Source organism: Populus nigra, chromosome 8 (genome assembly GCF_951802175.1).
Source record: "Populus nigra chromosome 8, ddPopNigr1.1, whole genome shotgun sequence".
Taxonomy (NCBI): Eukaryota; Viridiplantae; Streptophyta; class Magnoliopsida; order Malpighiales; family Salicaceae; genus Populus; species Populus nigra.
The window spans coordinates 2,106,293-2,123,601 of record NC_084859.1 but is presented as its reverse complement, the minus strand read 5'-3'; the positions used below and the strand labels follow the sequence as shown (position 1 = coordinate 2,123,601).

The 17,309-nt window shown below is 36.0% G+C and overlaps 1 protein-coding gene across 6 annotated transcripts; it reads right to left on the bottom strand.

Moving 5' to 3' along the window:
* Positions 1-1,716: 1,716 nt before the first annotated feature.
* LOC133702095 (protein PHOTOPERIOD-INDEPENDENT EARLY FLOWERING 1-like) lies at positions 1,717-16,385 on the bottom strand. Of its 6 annotated transcripts, none has more exons than XM_062126304.1 (20): positions 16,051-16,385; positions 15,729-15,809; positions 15,541-15,648; positions 15,333-15,413; positions 15,159-15,247; positions 14,935-15,059; positions 14,787-14,860; positions 14,217-14,352; positions 13,892-13,954; positions 13,732-13,812; positions 13,517-13,620; positions 12,393-12,431; positions 9,944-10,012; positions 9,716-9,778; positions 6,573-9,633; positions 6,058-6,122; positions 5,903-5,976; positions 4,258-5,065; positions 3,041-3,570; positions 1,717-2,571 (listed from the first exon to the last, which is right to left on the bottom strand). In XM_062126304.1, exons 1-20 carry the CDS (start codon positions 16,108-16,110, stop codon positions 2,139-2,141), a joined length of 6,144 nt encoding a protein of 2,047 aa, XP_061982288.1. In that variant the 5' UTR covers positions 16,111-16,385; the 3' UTR covers positions 1,717-2,138. The 6 variants fall into 6 exon arrangements, with proteins under 6 accessions (XP_061982288.1, XP_061982284.1, XP_061982285.1 ...); XM_062126300.1 differs by having other exon boundaries at positions 13,517-13,651; positions 13,739-13,812; XM_062126301.1 differs by having other exon boundaries at positions 4,258-5,062; positions 13,517-13,651; positions 13,739-13,812.
* Between the last annotated feature and the right edge of the window lie 924 nt (positions 16,386-17,309).

Here is a 17,309-nt window from a genome sequence, read left to right as displayed (position 1 = left end):
TAAAAAAATCTTTATCCAAAAAGGCTTACAAAACTCATGGTCTAGATAATAAGACCAAGACAAACCGATAGAAAAGGAATTGAAGGTAATCACAAAACTAATTTTTTAAAAAAATAATATTGGATGATAAAATTATAAAGGAAAATGAGAAGAAATAAGATTCATAATTGTATTGATTATTAAAACTTGAGACATGTATCATTGATCGGAAGCATGACAAATAAAAAAACTATACAGTCTAATCTTAAACAAATTAAACACTGAAGGATATAACTGTGAAAAAAATCAACCACTTAAAAAATTATAATTGAAAGAATGAAAGTGAAAACCAACATAAAAAAATTAAATTGGGGGGTTAAATTGAAAAGAAAAAAAAACTTTAACAAAAGGAAAAAAGAAATCAAAGAATGAGGGCTAAATTGAAAAAAAATAAAACAACATAAACTTTTATTAAATGTGAAATTTAAAACCAATAAAACTTTAACAAAAGAACCAAAGGAGAAAATGAGAAACCAAAAGAATAAGGAGCGAATTGGAAAAAATAATACATGACAAATTGTAATTTAAAGACTAAATTAAAAACATAAAAAAAAAATTCTAAAAGGGAAAGGGATTAAAATAAGCAATAAAAAATATAAAGACTACAAAAAACGAACAAACATGTACTTTCTTTAAAAAAGAGAAAACAAGGAAAAAAGAATAACCACTGACGACAAAATACCTAGGAGAAAAGAAGCACGGTGACACTTCTAAAGACATGGTAAAAGACAAGGTTTGAGCATCGGGTGGCATTGAATGCGCCACCCAAAAGGTGCGAATGCCACCCCCAAGCTAGCGCATGAAGAAGACGCGCCAACAGCTTTATCGATTAAAATATTAAAAATCAATGCAAATTATTAAAATACCCCATTACACTAGAAATAACAAATAAATCAATATGAAAAGACCAAAACATCCTTAAATGTATAACTTATCTTTTGTTTTTTGTAAGGGTAAAGATGTATTTTAATTATAGCCTAAGAAGAGAAAAACCAAGAAAAACCTTGGTCACTCAAGTATATTTTAACCTTGGGGGTAAAAGGTATTTTTAATGTTGTAAAGTTCGTGAAAAGAATAAAGAATTTTGATTAACAATTTTAAATTTTATTGATCTTAAAGGTTAAAAAGTATTTTTATTATTAAAAATTAGAAAAAACTATCATACTTCATCCAATACTATCATATTTCATTCAATTTTTTAATGACTAATGAACCTATAAAAAAACTAAAATACCCCCACAATTAATATTTTTATTTTTTCAACCAAATATACTGTAAGAATCCACAATAAATTATATTTATGACTTAGTGAAATACACGCCCATACTCAATAAGCGTCTTTCGTGTACTCATTAGTGTCGGTTTCTTAGAAATCAAGCAACAAATTATTGGAGATTAAAGAAAGTGTGATCAGAATTGGAAACAAATTATTCTGTTATCTGCTTGTCACTGCACTGTGGATGCGACCCGATCAGCAACATGAACCCTAAAACTGGGTCACGGTCCAACAACTACAATCCTTTGATTATATGAAATATTAATTCATATGCATGGAATGCAATGGTCCTGGATTCTCAGAACCATTCCACACACCCTACCTAGCTTGAAAATCAGCTACGCCATTGATGTGAGATTTGTATGGGAATAGATTGCAGGTCGTTAGGGTTTAGAGAGAGATGCTCAACCTTTAATTTTTCATTCATATCTTTTGCCCTAGCCTAGTTCCTTTCTATGCGGAAGCATGCCATAAATTGATAAATCAACTGACCCCAACAAAATTGGCACATCCCCCCCGACAACAATCGAATTCAAAAAATGATGTTACATTTGTAATTTCACTACCCTGGGGATCCTTCATGCAAAGCCACTTCAGATCCTCCTTACAGACGAGCTCCCACCGCCATGTGCGACAACCATGTCCTTGATTGGTGCCCTCTAAATGGGCTGGTGATTCAATCATGTCGCCCTACCACACCACCATGCGCCACAAGAGCTCGGTTATTGGTTGCCCAGCTGCAAGGCACTCACTCCTCCAACCAGTACACATTTGTCGTGGGAGCCAAAGCCAGAAAAAAGATGTTCTGTTCTGTGGTTTGACCTTATCCGATGTCAGTAAATTCTGGCAACGATGAAAAATCATCAAGACCTGATGTGAAACCAAGAACATAGTCGTGTGCAACAGCATCCCAGGTCCCCATTTCCGCTGAAAGCTCCTTCTCAATGCATGAGATAGAATATTCATCCTTGTTATCCTGAATGGCTATTGGCGGCAGGTCAAACCTTAAATTGGGATCCCTGGATGACAGTACAGGCAGTGGCTGGGATACTGGCTCGGCAAAAAGGTGTCCTTGACTGTGCTCTATTAAAGTTTTCTTCATCTTTGACCTAGGAGGCTTGGTTGACTCGGAGACGGAGAGCTTGTGCTTTCCCAAGGACTGCGTCTTTGAAGGCAGCCGCAACTTGAAATCATTTGCTGGTGCGGTAGATGAAACCCAGCCCAGATCCCCTTCAACACAAGCTCTTGCTGCATCCCTGGGACAAAAGGACTTGGTCAGCAGCTTAAACAATCAATTAACTGTACATGTTTTACACAGCAATCGCAGGATTCAATTTGTTAGCACCTGAATAGAATGATCAATAGCATCTGTACCACATATCAATTTCTGGATTTTAATAATAGCTTCATAATAATCCCTGGGATTTTTTCAAGAAGGTGCATTAAAAAATTGATAAAATGAATTAAATCAAGAGATCCATCAAGCACTATAGATTCCGGCAGGGAAGAAAACAAAGGTAGCACAATTCAGTCAGACAACCCAGTTCTCATATAAGGAAATTAACAAACTGGAAGGCATTATAAGAGTAAAACCTAAAACTCTCAGTCAACAATACTATGCTGCTAAAGCTGTTATCTTCAACATCATCAAATAGGAATTAACAAGAGACTATTAATACCAAACAAGCGGATCAATGTCATCTTCTTGATTGCAAGAAATCATACCTGAATCGATTTTCAGCTATACTTGTGGATGCTCTGAGATGGTGAGCCTCTGCTCTATCCTTATTTACTGATGTCAATGGCGCTGAGCTAGGTATTGACATGCTTATTATAGGTGGGAATTGAATCAAAGAATCATCTTCCTCTTTTTGGAATTCCAATGTTACTTCCAACTGCTCACCAATGGCAGGAGCAACTTCGCTCAAGTTGGAATAGGAAACTCTATCATCTGGCCTTCTACTGCTGGCATCATGGAGTGCAGCAGCAAGCAACTTGCTACTATGTCCCAAATTAGTGAATTTCATTCTTTTTGCAGATTCCTTTGAGGAATTCGAAGGTAACTGATTGACAGAAGAATTGAAAACCCTTCCATGATTATAAAGAGCATTTCGAGATGATGACAAATTCTGTTGACATTCAGCACGAGAGTTCACCCTCCACACAGCAGAAAGCAGTGCTGTGAAGTGCTTCTGGAGAAGTAACTCATGGTCTGGCTGCTCAGCAGCAACATTTAATAACATCCGTATGTTATCCTGATGCAACAAAAAATTGTTCAGCATGAGCATTATTGTCTTATGTATTTCATTAAGGAACTACCAAATTAGTGCTCTCTCCAGCAATCTTGTTATATTTCTAATCATTCATTAAAATCAATTGTCCGCTAAACGTGTAAAAAGTGCAGCAGGCATTTTTAAGTAGTGGTAATTTCACAATGATTAACCAGATACTTTAGATTATTATGAGAAAAAAACAGGTGTACATGCATGTGAACCTGCAGTTTTGGAGATAATGGCAAGCAGGCTAATAAAGTTTCCTTGTATTAATCAATGAAACTTGCATGAGTTGCATCCTATGCGATGGTATACCAGAAATCCCAAAACCATGAATATTATTAACTAGCAGCTAATTAAAGCAATTTTTTATGGCCAAAGATCAATACAAATAAAGAACAAAAAAAATGGAACACCTGAAAGATATCAAATCCAAGTACCACCAACTGTTATCAATCAATTGTTAAGAGTTGCTGACCAGTTGGTTAATATCTTCAGGACAGTGCCTGGATCAGGGTTCAAGGGTGTAAATAAGCATCCAGTTTCAATTAGCTAGACTTAATAAATAAATGAATGTTTCAGGAGTGTCATTTCATATTCTCAGCATCTTCTCTCCCTATTTTCTCCAATATATGGAACACATTTGAATGCAAATGAAATCAGACTTACCTCAGTTACTTTGAGAAGGGCCTTCCCGGAGACCATATTGCTCATCTTTTCATTATTGATAGGATGTTCTGGAGAAGATAAAACATATCTATGGATTAGTTCTCTAAATCTCTCACAACAATGAACTGGATGGCGGTATCTTCCCCGATAAAACCCACCAGCAGCCATCCCATACAGAGTTTCACTGACCAAGCTCCAGTGAGGGCCATATTCATGTACAACAGCACATAATATTGCATCCTCCTGTGGCAACCATGAATCAGGTGGAGGAACACAATCTCTCGACCAAACATTCCCTTTCTTTAACTTCTCTGGCTTTATCATCAACACCCGTTTCACTGGCATGGTACTGATGGAGATTTTCCCTCCCATCTTGCTCCTGCCAGCTGGTTTCTGCTCAAGATCAGAAACCACCTCGTATGATTTTAATTCCATAGACCTGCCATGCTGCTTTCCAGACAGATCTGAATCTACATCAAAAGGGCACGTTTCAGGAGCTTTTTTGAATTTCTTGCTATTCTTCCTTGACCTCTTTTTGTCTATATCAATAGCTAATTCTGCTTTCTTACGTTTTCTCTGCACACTTGAATAAGGAGACGTAGTATCTGAATATGTACCATCATCAGGATATATCACGTCATCGTCGTCGTCATCGTCATCATCATCTGCAGACAAAGTTTCTATTGATGCCTCCACTTTCATGTGTTTCAATTCAGAAGTTAAAGATTCTTTCTTGAGGGATTTGAACTTGGTTTTCTTTGGTTTCTTCTTAGACTTCGATTTAGGATTGCGTGGCACTTTACACCTGCTAAAATGAAACAGAGTAGTAACTGAGCATTTGATATAACAATAAAAAAGAGTGCCACTCAGGTGTGCCCAAGAAATAGCCACCTTTAGAGACAATAAAACAATAAGGCAGAATGATTTTTTCCCAGGTTTGCCACCAGATTACATGGCAGCAAGCTTGTCAGGAAGATTCATGAAATGTGGGAGAACAGTGCCTGTTGCATTTTTAATGACAAAAAAACTATCCATGCAACAAGGATGTGGCACAAGCCTTCCTTTTTCTCTGTCTCACCCCTCCCTCATGCACTTTTAGTTTCGCTCTCAAGACAGTTAAATAGCTCACTTAGAAAGCAAATGCCAACTTTATCCATATTTATTAACGACAGTAAAATAAGTAACCATTTCAAGGGATGTTTCGGTGGAACCATAAATCGACAAAAAACTCAATCTACACCGAAGTGTCCATTCTGTTCAGCATTTTTCAGCATTAACATCTTTTACAATTAATATAATAAATGCAGTAGTTTGAGCCCAGGAGACCTCCATGGTGTGACTTGTGTCTCCCACACTAATAGCGCTATTAGTGTCTCCCACACTAATAGCGCACTGCATGGTAAATATGAACTGCTTGTGTGAAATTTTAAAGATACTAGGACATTCACTTCCAAAATTTACATGCAGCCAAAACAAATAGTAAATAATAAATAAAAGAACACCCCTCAGCCATAAAAAAAAAAAAAAAAAGGCCAAACAAAGCCAAGTACCTAATTGCTGACCTACATCCTAATTTAATTTTTTTTAATAAATAAAGTTAAATAGCCAGCAGAATGATTTCACAATAGGTTCAGAATTGTCTTACACCATAGCATCTAAATGTCCATCTGCACTTTCCTTCTCATTAGCTTCAGCTTCAGCTTCCTTTTCTTCCATCAACTACAAAAACACAATAAAAAAATAAGTTTTAAGAGACATTTAAAGAAAAGACAATTGGCAGCATTAACAAAATTCACTAACCTGATGTTGAGTTAGCGCCTCAACTTGTTGTCGGTATGCCTCGGTCGCAAAATCAGCATCCCATCCTGATATAACAAGAAAAATCATCACCTCTGCTAATAATTGTGATAAAATTGTTTATCCTAAAAAATTCAAATGATTGCATCTATATAATATAACCCCCTGTACACAGTGAAAAGGTTTCTTGAATATGGTTTTTCTGTTTTGTGATCAATGGATGCCCACAGCAGTGGAAACTGGATACGACATGCCATGTAGTCATTCATTATAAACTTCAACTGAAGAAAAGTCTTGAAACCAAAATTACAAGTTATATTAATGATTTCATCAAGAAAATTAGAAAAAGAATAAATTGAGAAAAGCATGAGTTCAATCTTTCTATCCTACCACCATTCAGACTAATGATACAAAGACCTTACAATTCTCTTAGAGAGTAGTATTAAAGGTTACTGATTTGTAGATTTTGATTCATTTACCAAAAACTAGGACCAAATACACACACACACACTGCTTACTTTCATACACCAATGGCTCTTCATCATCATCAATCTCAGCTTCCATTTCGTCCTTGTACTTCTCAATACGATCAAGCTCCCATTCTGTCTCCTGAAACCTAACTTGGGATTCCAAGGCTGCTTTGTCTATAATTGGATCCCACAGTTCCAGAAAACGGACTGCATATCTGTCTATTGGACGTAGCTGATTTTCGAAGGATGAGATAGCTTGTCCAGCAGCAGCTGCCGCTGCTGCCATCTGCTTGACATCAGCCAACATATCGACATCATCTTTGTTCCCAGTAAAAGTTACAGCTCTCTCTTCAATGCAATCATTTTCATCTAAATTCACCTCACCCTCTTTGCAACAAGTTGTCATCTCATGGTCTGTAGGCTCATCAGCCTTCATATCATCATCATTTACGAATTCATCATCTTCCAATCTCCCAATGGCCTCTTCAGTAAACTCTTGGTTGTCTACAGCCTCTTCCTGTTCGACTTTCTTCAATGCCATGTAATCTGCTTCATCTTCAGCATATTTCAGAGCAGCCTCCACGTCTGCATTAGACAATGAAACCTCATTTCCATTGTTATTGTTTTTCTCCCTCTGCATGTTCTTAATCTGAAGTGTTTTATGCCCAGAAAATAATTCCATAGGATCGAGCTTCTTGAAAAATTCTGTGTTGTATCCTCCACTCTGTATAACTAGATCATCAAGAGCACGCTTCTGATTGGCTTTCTTTAAGATATTTTCTTCAATGGTGCTCTCACTGATTAACCTGTAGATATGTACTTCACGTGTCTGTCCTATCCGATGGCAGCGATCTTGGGCTTGCTGATCCATCGCAGGATTCCAGTCACTATCATAGAAGATTACAGTATCTGCCCCAACAAGATTGATGCCAACACCCCCACTACGGGTTGATAGAATGAAGATAAATATTTTGGGATTGGTGTTGAAACGCTGCATTAAAGTTTGTCTATCCTCTGGTTGAGTAGATCCATCTAAACGCATGTAAGTGTAGCCGTACAGGTTTATGAAAGCCTCCAAAATATCCAGCATCTTGGTCATCTGTGTGAATATTAATACCCGATGGCCTTCTGACTTTAACTTCCTGAGCAAAATAGCAAGCTCCTGCAATTTACCACAGTCAAACTGTATTAGGCGCCTGTCTGGGAAATACAGTTGTCTCCGGACAATTGCAGGTCTAATAGGTGAAAGAAGAGGCAACAACATTTCAGAGCATTTCTCCTCATAAGTTGAATGCAGAAACACAGGAGTTCTGGTCTGACTGCACCAGAAGATAGGTGCAGGGGAACGTGCTGCTGGAATTGCAAACATAAATGATTCCACGAGATCAGTCATCTTCTGGAACCGTTCAATTGGTGAAAGAACAACATCACCAAGCTTAGAGGAGCATAACGAGGAGAGTCGCTCAACTTTTTGGCAATGGATATCATAGATAGGATGCTTCACTGTGAGAAGTTCTCGTAGGGTTGTTGAGTATACGGGTTTTTTCCGACACCTCAAGGAATTCCACCATGCAATAGATGCTGCCCGTTGCTTCATCTCTCTTAATCTCCCCTCCAATAATGACTTTCTAATCTCTTCAAAAATATTTGTTCCAGGCAACCTCTTCAAATGTTTAGACCCAGGCCCAACATCTTCTATGTTAGCCAAATTGGCACGCTCTTCGATTAATCTTGAAGGAGTTGCAATAGCCTTCACTTCATCACACTCCCAAGAAACCATGTTAAAATCAAGATGTGTAAATATAAGCCCCAAAGCACAAAGATCTACAGATGAATATGGGCCAGGTGAAAACATTGAACAAATAGAACTACTCAATTGGATGTCCATACCAGCCATATCAAAAGAACTAATAATTGGACGACCCTCAAATAAATCAGGATGATTACAAACTTTACGAAGTTGCATTATGATGCTGATCATCCCAAAAAAGTTGGCAGTGGCAAGGGTAGCTTGTGTCTCTGAACTAGCAATGAAATCCTCGTACAAGTTACGCTGCCTCCTTGAAAGTCTACAATAGATGACATGTTCAAGTTTCATGGGGAGTTGCTTCTCCACGTCCCTTTTCAATCGACGGAGGATAAACGGACGGAGAACATTGTGCAAACGATCAACAACTTCTTTGTTCACTCTTTCTTGTCCCTCCACCATCCCAGTTATTGGATTACTGAACCAGTCCTTAAATTCCTGGTGAGATTGAAAGATGTGGGGCATCAAGAAATGCATTAGTGACCACAGTTCCATGAGATCATTCTGCAGAGGTGTGCCAGTTAATAAGATGCGTCTTTTTGAATTGAAATTTAAAAGAGTTTGCCATCGCTGGGACTTCCAATTTTTAATCAGATGAGCTTCATCCAAAATCAAATACTTCCATTTCTTCCTCTTGAAGACTTTAGAATCCTGTATAACCAGTCTGTAAGTTGTTATGCATACATGGAAGAAATTTGGTTTCAGCCAACCTTGCCTCTTGCATTTACGCTCTTTTGCACTGCCAAAATATGTTAAAATCTTGAAGGCAGGACACCATTTAAGAAACTCTGTTTCCCAGTTAAGCATGACACTTGTTGGAACCACAATCAGATGAGGACCCCATATTCCCTTTTCACATGCTAGGTGTGCAAGCAAAGCAATAGTCATGATCGTCTTTCCAAGCCCCATTTCATCAGCTAGAATCCCATTTAATCTTTGTTCATACATTGTAACAAGCCAATCAAGGCCTATATGTTGATATTCACGAAGAGGATACTTGAGAAGAAAGGGGAATTTTGTGCGCACTTTGGTTGTCAAGAATGTATTGCCTGTTGGTTGTGCAGATCTTGCAGCAGCAGCAGCATCAGCAATCTTACTTTCACTCTCCCTTCCTTCTTCTGAAATTTCTTCATTTCCCTTCTCTTGTTCTTCTACAAGAGGATGTTCCCCATGTTCAACCATTTCATCCATTGAGTTATCCAGCTGCTTCAGTTCTTCTTCATGGCCTGGGGAATTTGACATATTGTCTGATAATACTGGTGTGTATTCAGATTCATCCTCTGAAACTTCGCTGTTTGGCTCCTAGAAGAAGACATGGATAATCAAAATAAATCAACATACAATATGAGACAAAGGTCTGCACAGAAGCAATTCTTTAACCCACCTTTGTATACCTTGCAAGCAATTCTTCCAAAGGAATTTCACTCTCCTTTTGCAGTAACAAAATCTGTGAATTAGCAGCTATCTCAGGCAAACTATTGAAAATAAACAAATAAAGTAGCAAGAAAATCAGAAGTTCTAATAAAATGTTGTTGAAGAACCATAGAATTCTTCACCTAAATGCAAGGTCAATGAACACAAAGAAATATGATACATCCAAATTGTTCTTTACCTCATCTATGGGATTGTTTGAATCTGCTTTTGCCATCTCTTCCTCCTCCAACAAGGTTGTCTCATCATCCTGAACATTGAAGCCAGTGGCAAATCACAGTCAAATATCCAGCCTTTGAAATCTTAAACATGGCAGGTGAGCATACACATAAATTGTAGTATCTGAACATCGCTTGATCACATTAACACTGTCCTCTTTGATACTTGGTGAAAGAAAGAGGACCTCATAATTACATCTAAACACATATAAGACAACCTATTAATCAATACTTGGTGCATTGTATGATTTGGGATTGTAATAAAGATGTACACAAATCAGACAATCACAACATTACTTACTAAACCCTTGCAATAAATGCCATGCAAAGTGGGATGCTTTAAAGTTAGCTGAGTTCACAAGTATGCCCTTGTGTTATCCAAAATTTGCCAATTAAGCCCTTATATATATAAATTGGTCAATCAAACCTTAAATTCGGTAAATTCAATCAATTAAGTCCAACATCAATGAAACCCTATTACATTCATCACATTCAATAAGCCCCTCCATAGATAAAATGGCCAGTCAAACCTTAAATTCAATCAATTGGTCAATCAAACAATCCAAAAATACAAGAAAGATATTAAATGAGATGAGAGGAATTATTAACATCAGTTTGTTAGAGTGTTAGTATATTCAGAAATGAAAAATGGAATATATATATATATATATATATATATATATATATATATAACATTTTTTAGTAAAGAAAGATTTCAAGTTCTTAATAAGAAGAAAAAATTAAAAATTTATACCATTCTTATTTATTCTCTATTAGATTGTTGTTTCATAGTAAGAAAAAAATCTTCAAGAATACATATGAGCCATTGGATTAGTGAGACCCACTATTTGGGTCCACATTAAGATTAATGTCCAACAGCTCATAATCTTCTTCGAGTTTTTTCTTGTTTTTTTATTTTAAGTTTAGCATTTTTGTTTCTATTATTTTCCTCTAACAATAACCAAACAATCCAAAAATACAATTGCACAACTGCAGATCTGCAAATCAAAAATCAAAGTCTGCAAAGTCCATTTCTTCTCCTTCCTCTCATGGGATAGATGTCCCAATCTCCAATCTCTTTAGCATTCTAACTATAGTACAAATCAACAAAATCTATTTCATTAACCCAAACCAAAACCTTTTAATCAAACAAACTGGTGAAAAATACTAAAAAAAGAACGTTTTTTTTCTTTTGAAAAACAGATGGGTCTTTGAATAGCCTCGTGGCTTTGATACTTGACCCAGCAGAGCCCTTTTCTCCAATAAAATCTGGTCTCTCTCTCTCTCTCTCTCTCTCTAAACAAGATCAACAACCACTCCAAGTCATGCCACCATCATAAGCCTATACTGCAGCCACCAACCATGCTGTACTCCACAAAACACAATTTGTGTTCAACAACCCTGCACTACTTGCAGAGACCAGTTTCAATGGAGATGAAAAACTGTAATAAATTTCAATTGAGATGTAAAACCGTAACCGTTTATTTATTTCTATATATAGTTTGTTTACCTTTGTCTTTTTTCTTTTTTTTTTATTTGTTCAAGTACTTTTCTGGATCCTTTTACTTTTTGTTGTAAGTCTTTTTCATCTGTTTTAACAAAGCATATAGTATTTCCTATGACTTTGGTTAATTTTTTATTTCAAACTTATATTATTCATGAGTTGTACCTTTATTTAGATATAAGCAACTAATGTGTCCTCTGACATGTCAGGTTACTGTCATGTAAAACATAAGAGCGGGGAATAAATGCCATGACAAAAAATACAAACATGCATATCAATTTGGCTTAATTGACCTTGATCGGTCAAAATTGGAGAATTCAGGGTTTCAATTGACCAAGTAATTTATGTAGGAGTTCAGTTAAAAAATTTAGGATAACACAAGGGTGAGCATGTGGATTTAGACTTCTAAAAATTGTTCCACTGCCCTAGTAATCATTAGGATATTATGAAAACAACAGTCTTCAGTTATGTCAATTTCACAATGAAATACTATGATTGCAAAGCTATATGCAAGGAAGCAGGTACACCTCTGCAGAAGGTATAGGAGCCTAGCAACCTCCATTCAACAGAAGGTATCGCAGACTTCATAATCGTCCTAGCAATAATAGGACTCCCAACAACAAGAAAAGCCCAAAAGCTATATCAAAGTCTGACATAACAACACGCTGATTAAATAGTTCTCTCTAGTTTCAATCAATATATAACAGAAAAGGTGCTTAAAAGTTCATTTATCCCATGTAAATTCACAAATGGATTCTATTGAATTTGCATTTGGGCAAATAAATTCATTATTGAAAAGAAGAATAAGATTTTATGCTCAAGTTGTACAGGAAAAAACCATAAGAGCAGAAAAGGAGGGTAAAAAAATCCTAACTGCATGAAAGAACCAAATCATGGCTACCATATACCTTTTCTTCTTCAGCGGCAAGATCAAAATCACCATCTTCCTACATTACCAAAGATACAGGTGAACATAAATATCAAATAAATAATAGCACCATATATTATAACACTGACAATAACCCAAACACAAACTAATAACTAATTGATTTCCTTCTCAGTTATTTGTTTCCCCTTTTCTGGAATAACAAAACGGATTCTTGTGTGTTTGTGTCCATTGAAGCAATTGTGGAAACAAGACCAAGTCTCCCTTACACTAGCCTTCCTTTTTGAAGATGCGGGTTGATGAGTTTTGTAACAGCAGAGAAGGGTTTACCTAAAGCTTATAGCTAATCTAAATGATTTTTTTTTGTTTTATTTTCATTGCTTTAGATATTCTAGTAATAGTTAGTCCAGATCACTAGATCAGCCACCCGTAATTCCATAAGGAAAAGAAATTTGTGAGAGATTCCTGACTTTATTAATAGCAGCAAAGGGGAAAAGGTTTGAGAGCCATATACATATGCATGAAAGAATCTGTACTGTTACACTAAAGAAGAGAAAAGGAATAATTGAAGGCAAGGAATTGAAGTGGTTCTTTGCAAACAGCATTGTTGGAAAAAGCATCAACTCTACTTTCATCACTCTGGTCCCTAAAATGGAAACATTAAATATTGCCATTAGACGGATCTTTAACAGCATCTTAGGGTCCCTTTACCATTATACAGAAAAACAATGGCTGTAATGAATGCTAAGAAAACTAAGTTTCAACCACTTTATTTATTCATCGCCAATAACCTCTTTCATCCATTCTCCACACTTCCAACTAATTTTCTGAGGTATTTTTATAATGATCAAGCTTCAAGCAACAAATATCTGCTTCTGAAGTTGAGATGCAAGCCATGATTTTAAGATTGAGATCCAAGTCTCTTGTTGGTCGACTCTTAATTGATTTACTTTCCCAAATAATCACCAAATTGATGAAAACAAAACTACATGGAAAATTAAAATCTACAGAAACAGAAGTTTGCATGTGTAAATATTTTGTTGTGATAATTAGATCTCTTATAATTAGACATAGAAACTTGAAAAGACAAATAGAGTATGAAGGCAAAGAGTTCAGAGACTGGTGTATGTATATACAGTATCTTGCCTGTTCGTCATTGAAATCATATGGCACATGTTCTCTGGCTGGATCCTCAGAGATACTTAACTGATTTCTGGTTTCATATGCCCCAATTTCCAATAAATTGTTGTCTGGAATGGGCAAGGCACCATTATTTTCACCCTATTATTAGATAATAGACATTATGTTGAACCCTTTTAGCTGACTTCAGTAATTCAGCAATGGCAACCATAAACACATACAACTTACACAACGACGACCAGCATTAACAGGTGAGCTGCTTATCTCCATCTCACAAGCAGCAGAAATATCTTCTCCTTTGCCTGCAAAACATATAACCAAACAATAGTATCAGGCAATCAAAGTGCTTGCTAGATACGTGACTCATTGACAGCAGCTTACTCTCACAATGTTCTTCCCCATTTGCACATGGCTTAGCTCCATTTTCACTACTTTCCCTGCCACCTGAAAAAACAGGGGGGGATAATCAATGGGGTGATATAGCATAGAACAAACACGGTCAAACAGGACCATCCAGACAAATATGTGCACATGTAGACAGGGAAAGAGAGCCCTTATCTAACAAGGGGACAGCATCAACTAATATATCACTATCTAAGTGGTAATCACCATAGACAGCAAGCATAACTCGGAAAATGGAACAAAAAGTATAGGGAAAATAGCATTTCCCAAGAGTAAAAAGAAAATCACGAGAGCAGCTTTCTACCTTTCTCTACAGTGTAACGCTTGAGTAGCTCCTCAAGGGGAATATCCATTTCATTGTGCAGACCTTCCAATTCTTCTTGCCTTTCTTCTTTGGTTATAAGAGCCTCATCTTCCTCAATAGTATGCTCATCATCTTCCTAGAACAATATCGGTAAATGAGATTGTTAGTGATTGCATACAGATTGCAAATATGTAGGACAAACAAAGGAATTGCCATGACAATTCGACAAACTTTTTAGCTAACAAATGGGGTAGCATCAAATACAGCCCAAGGCTGCTCATAAGAAACCTGAGAACGATAGTAAACAACAGGGTATACCCAAAACAGAATCTCACCATTCAACCATGATATATAAACAACACATAAGTTTTATGCCATTTCAGCAGGTTCCTAGTAGTAGAATTATATAAGCCACACTCCAGGCATTAATGAAAAGATCAAATGACAGAGTATTGCCCAGCCTAATTGATCACTAACAGGATTTTTACATTATAACTACATCTTGCATAAAACAAAGTAATGGAAAAAAACTTTTACATAATAAAGACACAGAAATGAAAGGCTACTCACCACTTCATCTTCAGATTGCACATCATACTCATCGTCGTTGTCTGCAGTGTCCACTTGGGCCTCTAAACAATGAGCTGAGAATTTGATAAGAATATCTGCCCATTGCCCAGCTAATAATTTAATAATCAAACTAAGTGATTCTGCTTACCATCAACGACTTGCAGGGGTGTATTAGCATCATCTCCTACCCTATCCGCAATACTCGGTTTTTCTGGTGCAAAATATTGCTCTGGTGGTTTCTCCACTAGATTTTCTGCCAGCATTGTAGAGTACCTAGCAACATGAAGTGCAGATTCAATGGCCTATCCATAATTAACAGGAAAAAGCTCCAAGTCATCGTTAGAAACAATAATAAAGTAAAACAAAAACCACCTCTCAGTTTGTCCTAGAAGAAATTCAAGATGCTTATCAAGTGCCCTTTTCTTCTTCTCATCAAGCTCCATCTGATGCTTGTAAAGCACCTGGAGACACAGTTTTGGAAAGTTTCAAAGAGCAAAAGGAAACATAAAAGCTGGTAGAGGATCAAACCATTCTAGATAAATTTACCAGCTTTTCTATTTTAACCCAGAACTTCTTTACATCCTTTGAAATATTGACCGCTACTTTTCGCAACCGCTGCTCCTCTTCCTGATTCCAATGAAATGAAAACTTAAACATCAAAATAGACATACAACAAAACCTTCAAATGAAACCAGTCCATTGTTTGCCAAATGAAAAGAACTAAGAAAACAAGTCCAAGATAGGAAAGAAAAACCTTCAATTTCTTTTCTCCTCTGGTGGCCTGATCCAACATGCCCTTGCTTGCTCTTAAAGCCACTTTCTTGGCTTGCGCCAATTTCCATTTCCTCTCCGACTCAAAATCCTGTAATTAGCAATTTAATTAACAGAAAAAAAATTAACATTTCCAACCACGCAACAATCAACAACTACTCAATGAGTTACCTTCGACAACCAAACCATTTCCTCCAAAACATGATCCCAGTGAGTTTTCGGGCGACGGGGTTCTCTCGGAGCTTCCAGTGCCTAGAAAAAATCATTTATCACTAAATAATAATAATTCAAAAACCCAACACCTCAAACTTCCACTAAAATTTCCTAAATGTCGTATGGAAATTAAGTAAAATTACTTATTTCTCAAAATTATAACTCTAAATTTTTGAAATTTTAACCCTAATATCAGCTCATAAAAATCGAGAGAGAAAAAAAATCATTTCAACTTCACCGTAACAAGAAAAATAAAAATAAAGAGTGACGAAGTACTTACCTTTTGACGCCGAGCTCTCGTCTCGTGATCAAGCTTAGACCTTGGACCTTTCGACGCCATTGCCGTTTATTTTTATTTATTTTTTCTCTTAGAAACAATTAACCGCCTGCATGTCGACGAGAAAGTAGATTGCTCTAATGGCTTTTTAAATTAAATTAGATAAATCGGAGAGGGAATGATCCTTCAGCTTCGAAGGCTTCTTCTTCTTCTTCTTCTTCTTTCCTCCGGCGTTAGGGTTTCAGATTTGTCTTTTTCAGCTTTTTTTTTCCTTTTCCTTTTCCTTTTCTTTTTTTTAAAAAACTTAATATATACTCTTCTTCTCTGGGAGATAAAAGATAAAGTAAACAACAGAAAAATATGTTTGTGTTTTAAGTCTTGCAACAATATATAGTTTTCAATCGAGTCCTCTAATGACTATTTTATCAATTAAATCACCCATTTATAAATACTTTTTTCAATCAAATCCTTGATTTATATGTTTGGAGAAGTAGTTCGTGTGATTGATAATGAAGGTATTTTAGTAAAAATATTTTTTAATTAAAAGTACATAGAATAATATTTTTTAGTTTTTTTATTTTTTATTTCAGTGTCTTAAAATTATTAAAAATATATTTATAAAATATTAATTTAATATTTTTTCGTTAAACCACGTTAATAAATGCAACAATCAATGTACTTGTTAATTTATAAGCCGCTCTATCAAACAATCCAAATAATACAAGTAATTATGTTTTCCAAAGATTTTTTTAAAAATTCAACTAATTATATAAAATTAGACACGTTAAAGGTCTTGATTTATACTTGAAAAGCAACCGCAACCACACTCCCGAACAGATACTAATTAGGTTTTAAAAATATTATAAATATATAGATAAACAAAAATATGATTTGGGTAACTCCTTTTTTCTTGAAAATCACTAAAAGCAATTTAGTTAATTCTTTGAATTAATAATTTTCAAAAATAAGCCAAATCCGGTTGCGAAGTTTCACATAAATGGGGACCTAATTGATAAATTCGGTAGTTTGGGGCCTGATAAAGAAATTATATATATAGTGGGGCACTAATTTAAGGTTTGCATTTATGTTGTTTCTTTTCCGGAGCTGCCTGTACTTTTGCACGTTCACCATTTTTCTAAGTTTTCTGCTGCTTCCACGTAACTGAGTTGGTAGCTCACGTGACATGAGAGCGTATCTTTTTCATTAAAAAGTATAGTCGTCTCTGGAAAAAAATCTTGGATGAACGGATAATATATAAAAGA

Bases quoted from the DNA above. Each gene is read 5' to 3' on its own strand.
- LOC133702095 (XM_062126300.1), bottom strand. From the start codon at position 16,110: ATGGCGTCGAAAGGTCCAAGGTCTAAGCTTGATCACGAGACGAGAGCT. The intron at 15,248-15,332 runs GTAAATTTATCT...CTGTGTCTCCAG, and splicing joins GGGTTAAAATAGAAAAGCTG to GTGCTTTACAAGCATCAGAT. The intron at 5,066-5,902 runs GTAAGACAATTC...GTTTCATTTTAG, and splicing joins GGACATTTAGATGCTATGGT to CAGGTGTAAAGTGCCACGCA.